This window comes from Otolemur garnettii, unplaced genomic scaffold, assembly GCF_000181295.1.
Source record: "Otolemur garnettii isolate 467f Iridium unplaced genomic scaffold, OtoGar3 scaffold00034, whole genome shotgun sequence".
Taxonomy (NCBI): domain Eukaryota; kingdom Metazoa; phylum Chordata; class Mammalia; order Primates; family Galagidae; genus Otolemur; species Otolemur garnettii.
The window spans coordinates 7,596,052-7,611,409 of NW_003852429.1; the positions used below are offsets into that span (position 1 = coordinate 7,596,052).

The following is a 15,358-nucleotide window of genomic DNA, read 5'->3' on the forward strand; positions in this document are numbered from 1 at the left end:
GGAACATAATAGGCCCCTGTAAGAGCCTGTTAATGGTGATGATCTCAATTATTGTGGCACTTGAATGATAGTATACTTTGAATATTATGTTTATTATTTTCAAAGGCATTGAAGAAACAAATTCAGTAATATACTTCATCCTCATCATGGGCCAGGCAAGGGTTGGGTGCTTCCCACAAATATTTGAGAAGCTAACTGGTGCCAGTTAGAGAGACTTTCTTTAGTGAATGGATGAGAATGATGTGTGTTAAATAGAGCAGGCTGGGTTCAGCCTAAGAAATGTGCCTCTTTTTCTATTGCCAGCACATTGTTAGTGTGGAATTGAGGGAGGCCAAAACCCTCTGACCACTTTTCTCCTACATTTTATTTATCCTGACCTTTTACTTAAAGATAGAATGAGGGATGAGTTAAAGTTTGAAATTTGTGTTTTCAGAATCATCAAGAAATTGGCATTATTAAAATGTGAATTATTGGAGGTTCTTCCCCCTGAGTTTCCTGAATTTTCTACCAGGAATGAGGCCTGGCTTCCTGGTACCTTTTACTTCTACTTCAGGGATACACATTTTTGTCCTTTTTTTTTTTTGCACAGAGTCTCACTCTGTTGTCCAGGCTAGAGGGCCATGGCATCAGCCTAGCTCACAGCAACATCAGACTTTCTGGGTTTAAACCATCCTTCTGCCTCAGCCTCCTGAGAGCTGGGACTGCATACACCCTGCCACCACAATGCCGGGCTAATTTTTCTAATTTTAGTAGAGACAGAGTCTTGTTCTTGCTCAAGCTAGAACTCCTGAACTCGAGTGATCCTCCTGCTTCAGCTTCCTAGATAGGCATTAGGGTTACAAGTGTGAGCCGCCATGCTCAGCCACACATTTTTATCTTTGTGTGTGTATTTAATGAAGGAAATATGCCCTACCAAATCTGTGAAAATGCACACGAAATGATTGGCTTCAGTCATTTTTAGAACAAGTTAAAGTATAAATTAAAAATTAATTGGAAAAGGAATCACCTTTCCTTGCCAAGAGCTATGGGAAAAATGAGGCATTCACTGCAGGTGGTACATTTCACCAAGTAAGTACTTAGTTTATGTCAGGAAGTGCTACTACTATGAGCTGAGTCAATCCTGTTGGGACCCTCAGAAGTGGGGTCATGGCTCTCAGCCTAGAGCCTGCGTGGAACCTAGAAGGCTTATTAAAACCCGGACCCTCTGGTTCCAGGGGCCTGGGCTGAGGTTGAGAATTCGCATTTCTGTTGTGATGCTGGTGCAGCCGACTTGCCAGCACATTTTAAGAGCCGCTGCAGGGGATGGGGTAGGCTTTTTCACTCTGTTTCTTAGGTAAAGGAGGTGACTTCCAGAGTAGGTAAGTGACTGGACTAATGGTCTCACAGTTCCTGAGTCCAAGACCCCTGAGTCGTGTCTTTCATTGAAACGAGAGGAATAATGTCACACTCCTAGGTAAGGGAGGCCACTCCCTGACCCTCAGGACTTGGGAAATTAGGGAAAAGTACAAGGCCTGGGAAGTGTATGAAATAAGCTAAATACAAGCAAAGCCCCAGGAAGGATAAAGTAAGAGGGGTTTTCTCCCGAAGGAGTAGATAGGAAAGTCTTTCTGGAAAATATTGGAGTTGGCTAGAAAAGAGTTCTTTTTTTCTTTTTTTGGACGTGTATTTTATTTTTTTTCCTTCCAGCGTTTTCTTTTTTAAACATTGATACGTCATAGTTGTACACATTTTCAGGGTACGTGCAATATTTTGATACCCGAATACAATGTGCGATGATGAAAGCAGGCTAATTGGGGTATCCATCACCTTTAATATTTATCTTTGTGTTGGGAACATTCCAATCCTTCTCTTCTAGTCATCTTGGAATATACAATAAATTATTATTAACTATAATTTCTCTGCTGTACTGTCAAATACTAAAACTTATTCCTTCTGTATTTTTTGTACCCACGAACCAACTTGAAGAGAGTATTTTAGCAGGAAGGACCAGAATGGCAAAAGCACAGCGCTAGGAAAATGTAGGCGTGCTACACCTTGCAGCCCAGTTGGATTAGAAAATGTTGAGCGGGGAGAAGACATACGATGGCAGATCATTGAAATGCCGCGCTGGAAACGTCTGTGTCTGACTTGATTTTGGTTAGAGTCCAGTTTTTGAGTAGGAGGGACACGGTTAAAACTGGACATTTGAAAGAACCTCTACGAAAATGATAAAAATCAGCAAGTTTTTTTGTTCTGCCCTGAGTTTCCTTTGAAGTACTTTCTAGAGATTTGTTGAGGTTATTTAAGATAGCCTATTTAATTAAAAAAAACTTTTCTTTTAAACAATGGCTGCTGAGAAAAGACAGAAGAAGTCATCTTTAATTTCTGCAGCTAATTCTCGTTTCCTTATTCTGCTGGTGGAATGAGGCACCCTCCTTGCAGAGAGGTTGACATGCTGGTCTCCTCCTCCCCAGTGATCAAACAGGCCGAAGATGTTCCCCTCTCTGTAAAGCGTCATCTGCAGTTGTTTCTCTTGCTCCCAGGCTTTTTGGAAATAAGCAAATCTATCTGCACAGATAGCTGTTTTTGAACTTTCTCAGAACCCCTTATCTGCCTCCTTGTGAAAAGCCACCCTGAGCCTCAGGTGCTCTTGGGGAGCTGCCTGGCCAGCAGCATTGCTGGCTTATCGCCTCTGTCCCCAGGGGACAGAAGCACAAGGCGGCTTTGTCACCAGGAAGTCTGTCCCAGAAGCAGAGCCAGATGACAGGAGCTGTGGGGGCTACGATCCACCCTTTGTACGCTTTGCTGTCCCCAGCATCAGACATGCTTCAAGTTTGTCTCCCCCAAGAGGCAAATACCCTTCTTTGCTTAGAAGTGTTTTGGGAGCTCCAGAACCCAGCCGTGGACCTCCTGCAAACCTACCTCTTGGGCTTCCTGTGAATAACAACTTTCCAAGAGTTTTTCTTAATCTGGAATTTATTAATTGCTAGCATTTACAACAGGAGGGGGAAAACCAGAAACTCACTGGGAGAAAGTTCCTCCTCCTCGACCTGATTTGATCGAAAGTTTCCTCCCTAATTCATTGTGATTTTGTCTCATTGGATTCACAGGCTAAATGGGGCTGGAGTAGTCAGCAGGATGGTGTGCTTTTAGGACTTAAAATTTTTAAATTGTTTAATTACTTCTGAATAGGTAATACACATGTGTATATGGTACAAAATTAAGAACCCAAAAGCATCCAATGAGAAGTGGGTTTCCAGCCCTCTCACTGTCCTCCCTGACCAGGTGGTCTCCTTGGGGTCAGCTGTCTTCTGGGGCTTCTCTGTCCCTCTGGGGAGGTTCTCTGTGTTCATGGGAATGTTCATGGACACATGGACGTTTTTAGCAGATTTATTGAGGTCTGTGTTACAAATCGACCTATTTCAGGCATACAGAGATTTTTAGTGAATTCACAGCATTGTATGGCCGTCACCACCATCTAGTTTCAGAACATTCCTATCACCGCAGAAGGATCCCCATCTCTTGTGCCCTTTCTTGTCCATCACAGCTCCAGCCCCAACCCAGATAGCTACTTTTTGCATATTTATCCTCTAGATAAAGCCTTTTCTGGATATTTTATAAAACTAAGATTATGTCTTTGTTGCCTTTTGCAGCTGATAACTTTTCACTTAGCAAAATGTTTTTGAGGTGTCTCCATGTTGGGGCGTCAGCATTTTGTTTCTTTTTGTTGCTGAACATGGTTCCCTCGCATGCATGTGTCACGTTTTGTCTTTCCATCCACCACTTGATGAACATTTGAGGTATTAAGCTATGCGCTTGTTGATTTTTGGCTATCAAAAATTGTCTGCATACAAGTCCTTGCGGGCACATACATTTTTATTTATTTATTTATTTATTTATTTATTTTTATTGAATGGTAACTATGTACATTAATGCACTTCTGGGGTACAGTGTGGGGTTTTCATATGCAATCCGAACTACTTCCATCAAACTGGTCAACACAGCCTTCATGCCATTTTCTCAGTTATTGTTTTAAAACATTCACATTCTACTCTTCATTTTTATTTATGATAAGGGAGACATGTAGGAGTGGAATTGCAGAGTTACTAGAGGAAGGGTTTTTTGGGGTTCCCTGCTAAATTTATGAGAAATTCTTAAAAAACTGCCAAAATGTTTTCTGAAGTGTTCTCACCAGCCCACCAACAAGACATGAGAGTTCCAGGATTTTTGAATTCTTGATAACACTTGGCTATTGTCTTTTTTGTTCTAACCATTCTAGTGGGCACGAAATACCTCACTGTGGCTATAATTTACATTTCTCAGGGATTGATAATGTTGAGCATCTTTTCATGGGCTCGTTAACCATTTGTACATCTTTGGAGATTGAAATTCTGTTATCAGTTTGAAACCCCGAGACAGAAGCTAACGTACAGCGCCTCTCTCATCGTGTCTCTTTCTTTCTCTGCCAGCTTTTTAGCTGTGTTATTTCTACATTGTCAGGAGTTATGTGATCTCTGCAGCCGTTACAATTACTTTAGCCTTCTTACAATATACATGGATTTAAAGTTTGCTAAAAATTGTTTTTCATTCTTTCACCGCTGACCTCTCATTTTGCTGAAGTTTATCCTTTAGTAGTTTTTTCAAGAAGGATTTGGCCAACATTCTTCTCTCAATCTTTGCCTATTTAAAGTATTTGGCTGTTATATTTGAATGAAGGTTTGGCTTTGTTTAAAGTTCGGGGTCTTTTGTGTTTCTTGGAGGACAGTTTTGCCCTTTAAGCTTTTAATGTTGCTGTGAACAAACCTGAAATTTTGTCCCCTCAAATTTTATTTGAATTTTTTGCCTTAGGTGCCCAAATGATTCCTTCCTAATTTTTGAACACCAGCTCTGACCTAGGATATGTCATGATGGCGATCATTTTATGGTAGTTATTCCTGAGATAGGACACGTTCATTTATTATGGAGAATTGTTCTTAATTTTTCATGTTTTTCTGAATTGTGCCTTAACTTTTTTTGTCATTCCATTCTTTAATTTTATTTAGGGACACTGACTATAGATATGTTGGATCATCTTTCTTTGCCTTTCGTATCTGTCCATTCTCCCTGTTAAATTTTTGGCTCACTTTTCTCAGGCTTTCTGCTTAAGTCCCTGTGTTTTCACACGAATGTATATCCTTTTAGCTCCTTCCCATTTGCCTGCATTTTGATGACATTTCACTTTATTCTTTCACACACTCCCCCCTTCTTTGTTTCCTGTGAATGTGTTTCCATAGCTTCCCAGAACTCATTCATAAGTCTTATGTTTTTGTCTATGGATCAGTTATTTCATGAAGTTTTGCTAATTTATGATAATATGTTTGGGCAAAAGTTTAGTTTTTTACGTGTAATATTTCTTTGGGTGTTGATCTGTCATTTCTTTTCTTTTTTTTCTTATGGCATTTTCATAGAGATCTTTTTTTTCCCCTGCCTTTAGGAAATAGCTATTTGCAGGAGCCTCAGGTGGGTCAGCAGACAGAGCCATGTCCTACCAGGGGTCCTCAAACTTTTTAAACAGGGGGCCAGTTCACTGTCCCTCAGACTGTTGGAGGGCCAGACTGCAGGCCCCGGGATGAGTCGACTGCTAAGCAGGACGGGCAGCAGTGGCAAAACATCTGGCGGGCCAGATACATGTCCTAGGCGGGCACATGTGGCCTGCGGGCCATGTTTGAGGACACCTGTGACCTAAGCTGATAGGAATCTTTATGACCAGAGGTGGGGTGTGTGTGTGTGTGTGTGTATGTGTGTGCCTTTCATCCTTTGCTTTTCTCTTGCTTGCTGAGACTTTGGTAATGAACTTTGATGGGGTTCCTAGTGCCGTCTCTGTCATCTTCACTTTGCCTCAGAAACAGACTGCTTCCTACAATTATGGCTGCCTGTGTGGCTTCTCATTTCATGTCACACTATGTCCAAGGAAACTGTTCATGCCCATCTGCACACCTGTCCCTGTTGTTCCAAGAACGTTATTGCTGGCGTGTTACTTATTTGGGGCTGTGGCTCGGCCTGCAGCCGTGGACAGCTTCTCTAAGCATTTTCCTTCTCCTCTGTCTGACTGACCTTCAGTGTAGTGTGGCAACTCTTTCTCACATTTTGTGGTTTGGGGTTACACACGGCTTCTAGTTGCTTCAGAGATGGAATTTACATTTTTTTTGAGTACTACTTATTGTTTTTTGGTGAATTCCAAGGGGAATTCTTTAAGTCAGGATATTAAGACAAAACAACTCTGTTTTTTTATCTTCTCTCTGCCAGTGAAAAGTCTTGGTACCTTGTTACAGCCGCTTTTCAAAAAAGAACTAAACAATAAAGTAGTTTTGCAAACACTTTTTACTTTGAGGTGAGGAATGATCACATTACTAGTCATGTATCACAAAGAAAGAAATATTAGTCTCCTTTGCTTTGATTCCTCAAGGGATTCAGAGGAGTGAAGAAGTTAATGGAGGTAAAGTCACAGTAGAATGTGGATTAATATTTGTACAGTGGAGGCCTTTAGGTTTGTTAGACTTGTTTACCTAGAAGATGGCATTGTATTACTGGGCTTAGATATCAAAAATCGTGGTTCCCCATTTATGACTCTCCGGCGTTCCTGAGATGCTCCCCTGACATTCTTAGGATGCTCAACTCAAAACTCTTGGCTGGATTTATGTTTCTATTGAACAGACCTTCCCATGTGCAGCAAGTATGGCAACAAAAGAAAGTGTGGCACACGTTGGTAAAACGTTAGTATCCAGAAGTAGACATAATAGAGGCATGAGGTCGGTGGGGGGGGGGGCTAAAGAAAAAGTGAAAGTGCTAAATATCTGTTAATTGCTGACTCAGTGTGATTTGTAAAGAACAAGGTGCTAAATCTTAGACTCTAAATACAGGGTGGCCATAAAGTTCACGTGCAGGTTAAAATCGTTGTCTATTTTAAGTAAATATATATTTATTTGGGGATCTTTGGCAGGAGGGAAAGGAAAGCTTTTCGCTTAGGTAAGACAAGGAGAAAATGTATTTCCAGGGAGGGGCCTGTCACCTCTGAGCTGGGGTGACATGGGGGAACAGCGCCCTTCCTTCCTGCTGTTACCTCCCTGGATGGGCACTGGAGCCACAACCAGGTCACTCCTCTGGGACTCAGAGGTAGGAGGCTGAGCCGAAGCCCAGCACGATGCACGAGTCTGTGGCCTGTGCATGGAAGAGCAGGTGAAGCGAGGGGCAGGAGGGCTCTCACCAAAGTAGGGAGAAGTGCACAGAGGAGGCTGGGAACGGGGACAGTGAACTTGACTGACGGCATCGTTTTCTCTGGAGGTTGCATTTATTTTTAACCATGAGATAATAAACAGAAAATGTATATGGAAGTAATTTTGCCTGCCTTGGGAAGATTATCTTGAAGATGACTGACTTCGCAATGATTATGTCGCCACCCACATTTGGTTCACTGAACCAGTGTGGAGGGTCTGTTTTCCACTTTGGTGAAAGGCGCTGTGTGCTGTACGTTCTAGATTAACGGGGCCCAGTCTTGCCCCACAAGACTAACGTGTGGATGAACCCAAGCGGAGATCAAACACCCAAGCAGATTAGAAACTGATTCTTAGAAAAGACTTATTTATTGGGTGCAGAAATGAGAAGGGCATTTGTGTAACCGATCTGTGAAATCAGGCATCAAAAAAGCAGCAGCAGTTCTCAGAAAGGCTGTCCGAAACTGGCATCGCCTTCTCCTGGAAGCCCTACCTTAGAGGCTTTTGTAAGGAAGGAGTAATGAAGTATGACGGCTGTGGTGGAGAGTCGGTAGGGAAGGTAAGGGTGCTAGAAGGCAGTGCTCAGAACAGTGATCGCGCCCTTCCCCTGTCCGATTGAAGGGCACATGGTCTTGGGCCCTGGTGATCGAGTCACTGAGCCAGGCCTTTGACGTGACCCCGTAGTTTCTCATCTGCAGACCCCAGGGCCTTATGACCGTGGTGAGAGCATTTGAGGTTTCACTAAGGGGAGAGTAAGGAATTTGTTGGGGAACTTGTGGGGACCTAACTCTTCAGGAGAAGGATGAGAATGAGTTGGAGGCGAAAACCCTACAAAAGGAGCTGGAGTGTGACTGGTTTTCAGTGGCTCTGTACCTCACACCGCAGGTGGCTCCGTGGTGTCTTTGCCTGTGACTGAGTGCCCCCGTCTCTCTTCTATCCCGCTATCCTGTCATCTTTCTCCAGTGACCCTCGTGCCCGGCACGGTGCTGCTTTTTGCTTTTCTGGTTCCACATTCACCGGCTTTCATCCATCCTCACGGCTTTCACTCATGGGGGGAGATGGACTCTGTGCCATCACCCTCCTCCCTGACAGCCTACACATGCCTTTTAATGACCCCAAACAGTGTCCCAAAGCCATCCCATCCCTTCCTGGTTCCTTTTTCCTGCCCTGACTTCAAACTCTCTGATCTCTGTCGGACTTCTGTCTCCTGCTCTCTGTCATTAACCGTTTAGAGCACCGAGTTGTAGTTTTTCCAGTTGGGAGTTACAGCATCAGCTTTTCATTTCCCTCTGCTCTCCAGGTTGTCACCTCAGGTGTGGGTTGTTGTGGTGACTTTGTAACTGGAGGCTCCAGCCCCCACCCCCATCTCTCCTTTTCCATCTTCAGGTTCGTCTTGCTGCCGTTCCTTTTCTTGTTGTGTCTTTGTTCTTACCCCAGTAACTCCCCACTGCCAACAGGGCAGACACCATGTTTGTTCCCCAGCCAGGCATCTGAACCTCTGTCATCCAGTTTCAGACTGTTTCCAAACGCATCTTTGACTCCGGCACTGATTCTCACTCTCCTTCCACCTGCTGTCTCGTTGCTGTCCTGTGACACTGTTGACGCCGTCACTTCTCCCTGGAATGCCTTGTCCTGGTGTCTCCTGTTTGAGCCCAGATCGAGCGCAGTTCCCGTCTACTCTGCGATGGAAGCTCCTCCTGCTTCCACTGTTTTATGTCACGTGAAAATCTCTTCCCTTGGTGTTCTTGTGACACTTGACGTGCAGCACTGGCCGAGGAGTCCAGTCAGCAGCAGCCAACATGGAGCCCACTTTGTGCCCAGCATCGTGCCTAGGAAGGCCCCGAGAGGCAGAGAATATTCAAGACTGGGGCCCCTGCTCTAGGGTGGTCACAGTGCCCTGAGGCGTGCAGGACATGCTCAAGGGCTCAGCTGTCACAGTGTGGCTCCGACACAGTCATCAGCACAGAGGGGACAGTAGCAGAGGCACTCTGTTCCGGGTGTTGGAATGTGACATTTGAACTGAATTTTAAAGCGGTGGAAGTTTCCAGGTGGAGAGAGGGGATAGCGTTCTGCCAGAGAGCAACGTGCGTGTGAAGACCTGGGAGCAGACAGAGGCAGGAGGGCGGTGCGGTCTGTGTGGGGAGGAAGGAGGATAGTTTTGTGTTTTCAGGAAATAACTCTGTTAACACTACAACCCAGTATGTGAGTTTGGGGAAAAGGGGAAGAGTTGGAGGGGCAGTGGCAGGAAGGAACTGAATTAGGAGGTTATTGTCATAGAGATGGAGGTTATTGTAATAGAAGAAACAGAAATTGAGAAAAAAGCCGCTGCCTAATGTTGCCCATGTCTGTTGTGAATCTGTATTTATATCCCCTCTCAAATTATAAGCCTGAGCTCAGCGATGTGTTTTACCCGTTTATCTTTATAATACCCACATTAGTGTGTTACTGTGTCCGTAAAAGGTAATTAATGGATGCTAATGACATGTCTTAGGTGCTGCCTGTCATCTTCCCACCAGCTCTCAGGTGTGAGAAGTAGTGCCTAGCTCACTGTAGACGCTGAATAATTAAGAGCTGACTGTAACACTGGAAAAGAGTAAAACATGCAACATTATGCAAAAATATGCAAAAGCATAAAATATGCAGACTGTTTCCTGGCTTGAGTGCGTACAGGTAGCATCATGAGTGAGTGAGCTGGAGCCTCCCCTGTGAGCCTCCTGTGCAGGGACAGGGGACAGAGGACGGGGCTTCCCTCCCATAGCGCGGCTCAGGGAGGCTCCTATAGCAAAGGGGAGGTGATGGACGGCATCAGTGGTTTAAATGAGGCTCCACTCTGATGTGCTTCTCTCTTTCTCTGCTTCCTGCAGGTATTCTATAAGTGACTTTCACCATGGGAGAGATAGAGCAGAGGCCGACCCCAGGGTCTCGACTGGGGGCCCCGGAGAATTCGGGGATCAGTACATTAGAACGTGGACAGAAGCCGCCCCCAACGCCTTCAGGAAAACTCATGTCCATCAAGATCCAGATGCTGGATGACACCCAAGAGGCGTTTGAAGTTCCAGTGAGTTGAGAGTGTATCTGTGAACCGGCGTGTGTGGGCACGGGAGGGAGGTTGACATGAGGTGGTGGGGAGGCCTGCGGGTTCCCACCCTGTCCACACCCCCAAAAGCTCTGCAGGTGCATTCTGGTTCTGAGCTCTGGTTTTTGGACGTATGAGTAAAGTCCCCACTGAGTGCCGTCTGTGGCCTTGCTGCGTGAATTTTACTATGACCTTTATATGTACAAGTACATACGTAACATGTGCATATATATATGTGTGTGATATAGAGACTTTTAATTGGAGGGGAGAGTGGTTTCGTAGGTGGATCCCGGTTTAATTGGCTTATAATGTGCAGTTCCTCTTCTTACATTGGTGTGTGTGTGTCCCACTTACGTCTAGATTACTAGCAAGAAAAGGGCCATAAAGCCATGACCAGGAGAGCCTCCATAGCTGACCCCCTTCCCACACTGACCACCTCCTTAAGTTGACCTAATTTTTACAGACCGTCATGAACCACCTGTACATATCAGTGCAGTAGGCCTTGTTCTTTATGTACCCACCTCTGTATGTTGACCAGTTTGTTACAGCCCCTTTGGTGGGCAACTTACAGAGGTTCTACGGTGTGTGTTTTCACATTTGGAAATCAGAAAAGATCACATTCTCAACCTCAGAGGGTTGGGTGGGCGAGTGTAGAAAAGCCCGTATCCGAGCCCTAGACCTCGGCCCCATGTCAGGGGCCAGGAAGGAATAGCTGGGGAGCCGGGAGGCAGGCAGAGGAGGCGCCCGCAGCCCTGGCCCCTCTGTGCAGTTAGAACCTCCTCCTCAAACAGCCCCTGCTGGAGGTTGAGGAGCCCCCACCTGCTTGCTGCAGCCCAAGGTGACGGAGGGGCCTAAGTCTGGTTTACTGGAGCTGTGAGTGCCTTTCCCTTTGCCTCGGGGCAGGGCTGGAGAATTCTCAGCATATCTCGGATTAGGTTTTAGGATATCAGACACCACATCTCATATTGTTTGTGGGGGAGGAAAATAAGTTCATGTATCCCAAGAGACAGACAAAAAAATTATTTTGTTTCTTTTTTGAGACAAGAGTCCTCTTGGTTAGAGTGCTGTGGCATCATCATAGGTTACAGCATGGGTCCTCAATTTTTTAACCAGGGGGCCAGTTCACTGTACCTCAGACCGTTGGAGGGCCAGATTGCGGCCCCGGGACCAGCTGGCTACTAAGCAGGACAGGCAGTGGTGGCAAAAACACCCGGCGGGCTGGATAAATATCCTAGGTGGGCTGCATGTGGCCCATGGGCCATAGTTTGAGGACGCCGGGTTACAGCAACCTCAAACTCTTGAGCTCAAGCGATCTTCTTGCTTCAGCTTCCCAAGTAGCTGGGACTGTAGGTACCCATCACAATGTCCGGATAGTTTTTCTATTTTTAGTAGAGTCAGGGTCTCACTCTTGGTCAGGCTGGTCTTGGAACTCCTGAGCTTAGGCAATCCACTTGCTTCGACCTCCCAGAGCACTGGGATTATAGGTGTGAGCTGCCGTGCCCGGCCTGGGAGACAAACCTTGAGAACACTGCTTTTCAAGTGGACGTGATCTATTATCCCTGTTGGCTAGAATGACTGAAATTTAATAGTGGGTATTAACGTTGGTGACCCATCATTTAATCACTTATGGGATGTGATTCAGTAAATTATATTTATTTCAAAGAATAGTGTTCAGAGAGTGTGAATTAACGAAAGATAAACTCAAAATAGCTATGTTTAAAACCACCCATTTATCAGGCATTTTAAACTACCTTTGTTTTCATTTTCTTGTTGTGGAGTTCCTATCTTTCAAGGACCTGGGAACCTCTTCCTATTTTAGTGAACAAAGCCATTGCTAATCTAAAATTGCAGGATGCATCGTGGAGAGCACCTGACGTCTTATTAGAATTCAGCCTTCTGGAACCTGTGGCCCAGACCTGCCCCTCCCCAATTTTTTCTCTTTGTTGCAAGACTGGTTCAGCCAGGTATTTAGTTTCAACGTTTCCTATTTGGTACTGTCAGGACTTCTGAGCCCAAGCCTCTAGCAACACATTCTGTTAAATGGTGTTGTCTTAAGTGTTTGGACTGAGGAGCTGGCACGTAGTGCTGCTGTGTGTGAACTGCAGGATCATCGAGTTGTATTTACCAGCAGTCCTTCAGTTTCCTGACACCAGAGAACACCAAGACTCTGTTCCTAGCTACTGTTTAGCTGGAAACTGTAGAAGAACTTCCTGCCTGAGAAGCAGTAATAAAAATGTGTTTTCATCTTTTAAAACTGTCTTCGTAATTTCTGATGGCTGTGCTTTGCATTTATAATCCCTTCTTCTGGAAGGAATCTTTCCCGAGACAGAGTCTCAACTTTGTGACCCTTGGTAGAGTGCTGTGGCATCGTAGATCACAGCAACCTCAAACTCTTGTGCTCAAGTGATTCTCTTCCCTCAGCCTGCCAAGTAGCGGGGACTATAGGTGCCCACCATAGAGCCCAGCTGTTTTTTTAGAGACGGGGGTCTCACTTTTGCTCAGGCTGGTCTTGAACTCCTGAGTTCAGGCACTCAGCCCACCTTGGTCTGCCAGAGTGCTAGGATTACAGGCGTGAGCGACTGTGCCTGGCTGGGAATCTTTCTTATTCTCCTCAGCAAACTCCTATGCATCTGTAAAAGCCCTATCTGGTACTTTCCCCAGTAGCTGTTTTTTTTTTTTTTTCCTTGCTTCCTGCAGAACTCTTTACTCATATACCTAGGGTGGAGCCATACTGCCTGGACTCAAATCCTAGCTTCTCTCTGCCTAAGAGTTGGTCAGCTCAGACAAGTTATAGTCAACCTCTTTGTATCTGTTTTCTTCTCTATGAGGCTAATATAAACCCTACTTCATAGTTTATGAAAGTAAAAAAGAAGTACGCAAATAGAGTGTTTGGAACAAATCTTGGCACAAGCTGAGAGTGCACATGATTAACAGTGTCAGTGAGCGTTTGCCACAGCAGTGCAGGGTTATCAGTGCCGGGACCTGCCTGTTACCTCTGTATCCCCAGCATCTAGCACTGTGCCTGGCATATAGTAGGTGCTAATTAAATGTTTACGGACTGAATGTTGTGAGTTTATTTTACAAGTAGAATTAGTGCCATTGTTAGTTTTCACAGGCCCCATTTATTCTCTCTCTCTCTTTTGTTGTTGTTGTTGTTTGTTTTTCTGGTTCCTGCTTATCCCCTGGGCAACTGACTATTCCTTAACTGGCTATAGAAAGCCAGATATCAGCATTTTTATTGATGGAGCTGATTCTAAATTGCTACCTTATGTTCTTGAAGAACAGCCAAAGCCAGACCATCCGGCAGCTGGCAGGCATCAGGGCAGGCTGTGGTGACTCAGTTGTCAGTGATGGGGAGGAAAGTGACTATAGGATTGCAAGGGACTCAGCTCTCCATAAGTGGTTTAAAATTGGGGTCCAAACCTTTTTGCTAAGAATTTATCTAGGCCAGTACCTGTCCCTGGATGTGTCCTCCTCATGAACACGTGATCCCTTCTCTGATGGGGTCCCCAGTGAATATGAATTCTCATTGCTCAGTTGTCTGCCACACAGAGGAGCAGGGCACGTGGCCAGAAGTCCCTGCAGTTTCCTTTGAGATGACCGCGTCTTTCCCTGGGAAGTTGTATTTCCATATTCCTTTTGTTTTAAAATATGGATGCAGGCAAAGTAATCATGTTAAATGTAAATCCTGTGAAGACTCACAGCACAGAGAACCAAATTCTACTTTCCACGTTGTCTGTTATTTATAGCCTTTAAAACATTATTTCAGAGTTTAACCTTTTGAAAGGCCTTGGCAGTGAGCTCTACAGTCTTTTCCATTATATAGCTAGTTCCACAGCCACCTTTGCTGTTGCACTTGGACAATCTTTTTAGGTATTTCCTCTGCAGAGTGGAAAGTTCAAAAACAATATTTATAGTAACTTCTTGCCTGGTGCCTTATCATCTTTATGTGGAAAGCCCTGAGCAAATAAGCCTCACCCTGTGGTTTATGATATATGCAGTTTTGTCTTCTCATCAGAGGTTATGAAACAAAATGATTGCTGGGCAAGGGTTAATGACCTCCCCCTTCTCCTGCCAGGGCCCTCTCCCCTGAAGGTCCCTGGGAAGGTTTCGTGTCCCATCCTCATGACCTTGCCGGTAAACAAACACCGCTCCTACTGACGTAGCGGGATGAAGCAGATGGTTTCTGAGTGTGTTCAGTTTATGTGATTTCATTAGCAGTGTCACCATAGGGGGAGCAGAGGAAATGAAAGGAAGCCATCTTTGCCAGCGGCCCTGGTAGAAACTCCTGAGAAAGATGCTCACAGGTAACAAAAGGACACCTAGTGTCCACAGAAGGGTTAGCAGGCGTGGCTGCTTGCAGGTGTGTGGACAGTGGTCCAGAGGCCCTCATGGGAGCAGAGTAAACTCTGGGCCATCACAGGAAGTAGTTCCTGTAGCTCTCTCGTGTTGGTGCCTTGTCGCTGCTTTACTCAGAAGCTTTTATAGCTCCTGAGGCTTCTCTAGGTGTCTCCTTTGCTCGAGGAGGAAGTATAGATTTCTCAGTCCAGGGAGCCTGGGACGGGCCCGCTGCATAGTGCAAGGTCCTCGGCAGCTTCAGAGGACCACGTCTGAAGCTTCTCAGCCACGTCCTTGTGTTTTGTCTTCTGCATTAATTAGCATCTCTGCTAGAAAACTATTTCTCTACCTCAATGTTTTTCAACCTTTTTTTTTTAATCACATGGCATACTCGAACCTATAAACTTCCATAGTGCACTTAAATAATGTTGTTCAAAAAAAGAAGTAATATATATATACACACATATATATACACACAAAGCACAGTAAGTATATATATATATATATACACACACATACATATATATACATACACACACATTATATATATATATACATACTTACTGTGCTTTGAACTTATTTTGAAAATAATTAATGATCTTTAAAAATTTTCGCAGCATACCTACGATCCTTTCACGGCACACCAGTTGAAAATCACTGGTCTAAGTGCTTATTAGTTTCAGCCTCTGCAGGCAGAGTGGGAGCTCCTTGCAGG

The 15,358-nt window shown here is 44.8% G+C and overlaps 1 protein-coding gene across 2 annotated transcripts in view; it reads left to right on the forward strand.

Moving 5' to 3' along the window:
* The window catches only part of FARP1 (FERM, ARH/RhoGEF and pleckstrin domain protein 1), a 281,209-nt gene that overhangs the window by 52,734 nt on the left and 213,117 nt on the right, over nt 1-15,358 (forward strand). For both annotated transcript variants that reach the window (XM_003789589.3, XM_023513086.1), the window contains exon 2: nt 10,094-10,287. In XM_003789589.3, the coding sequence (XP_003789637.1) occupies nt 10,117-10,287 (171 nt within the window). In that variant the 5' untranslated portion in view covers nt 10,094-10,116. The remainder of the gene's footprint in view (nt 1-10,093; nt 10,288-15,358) is intronic.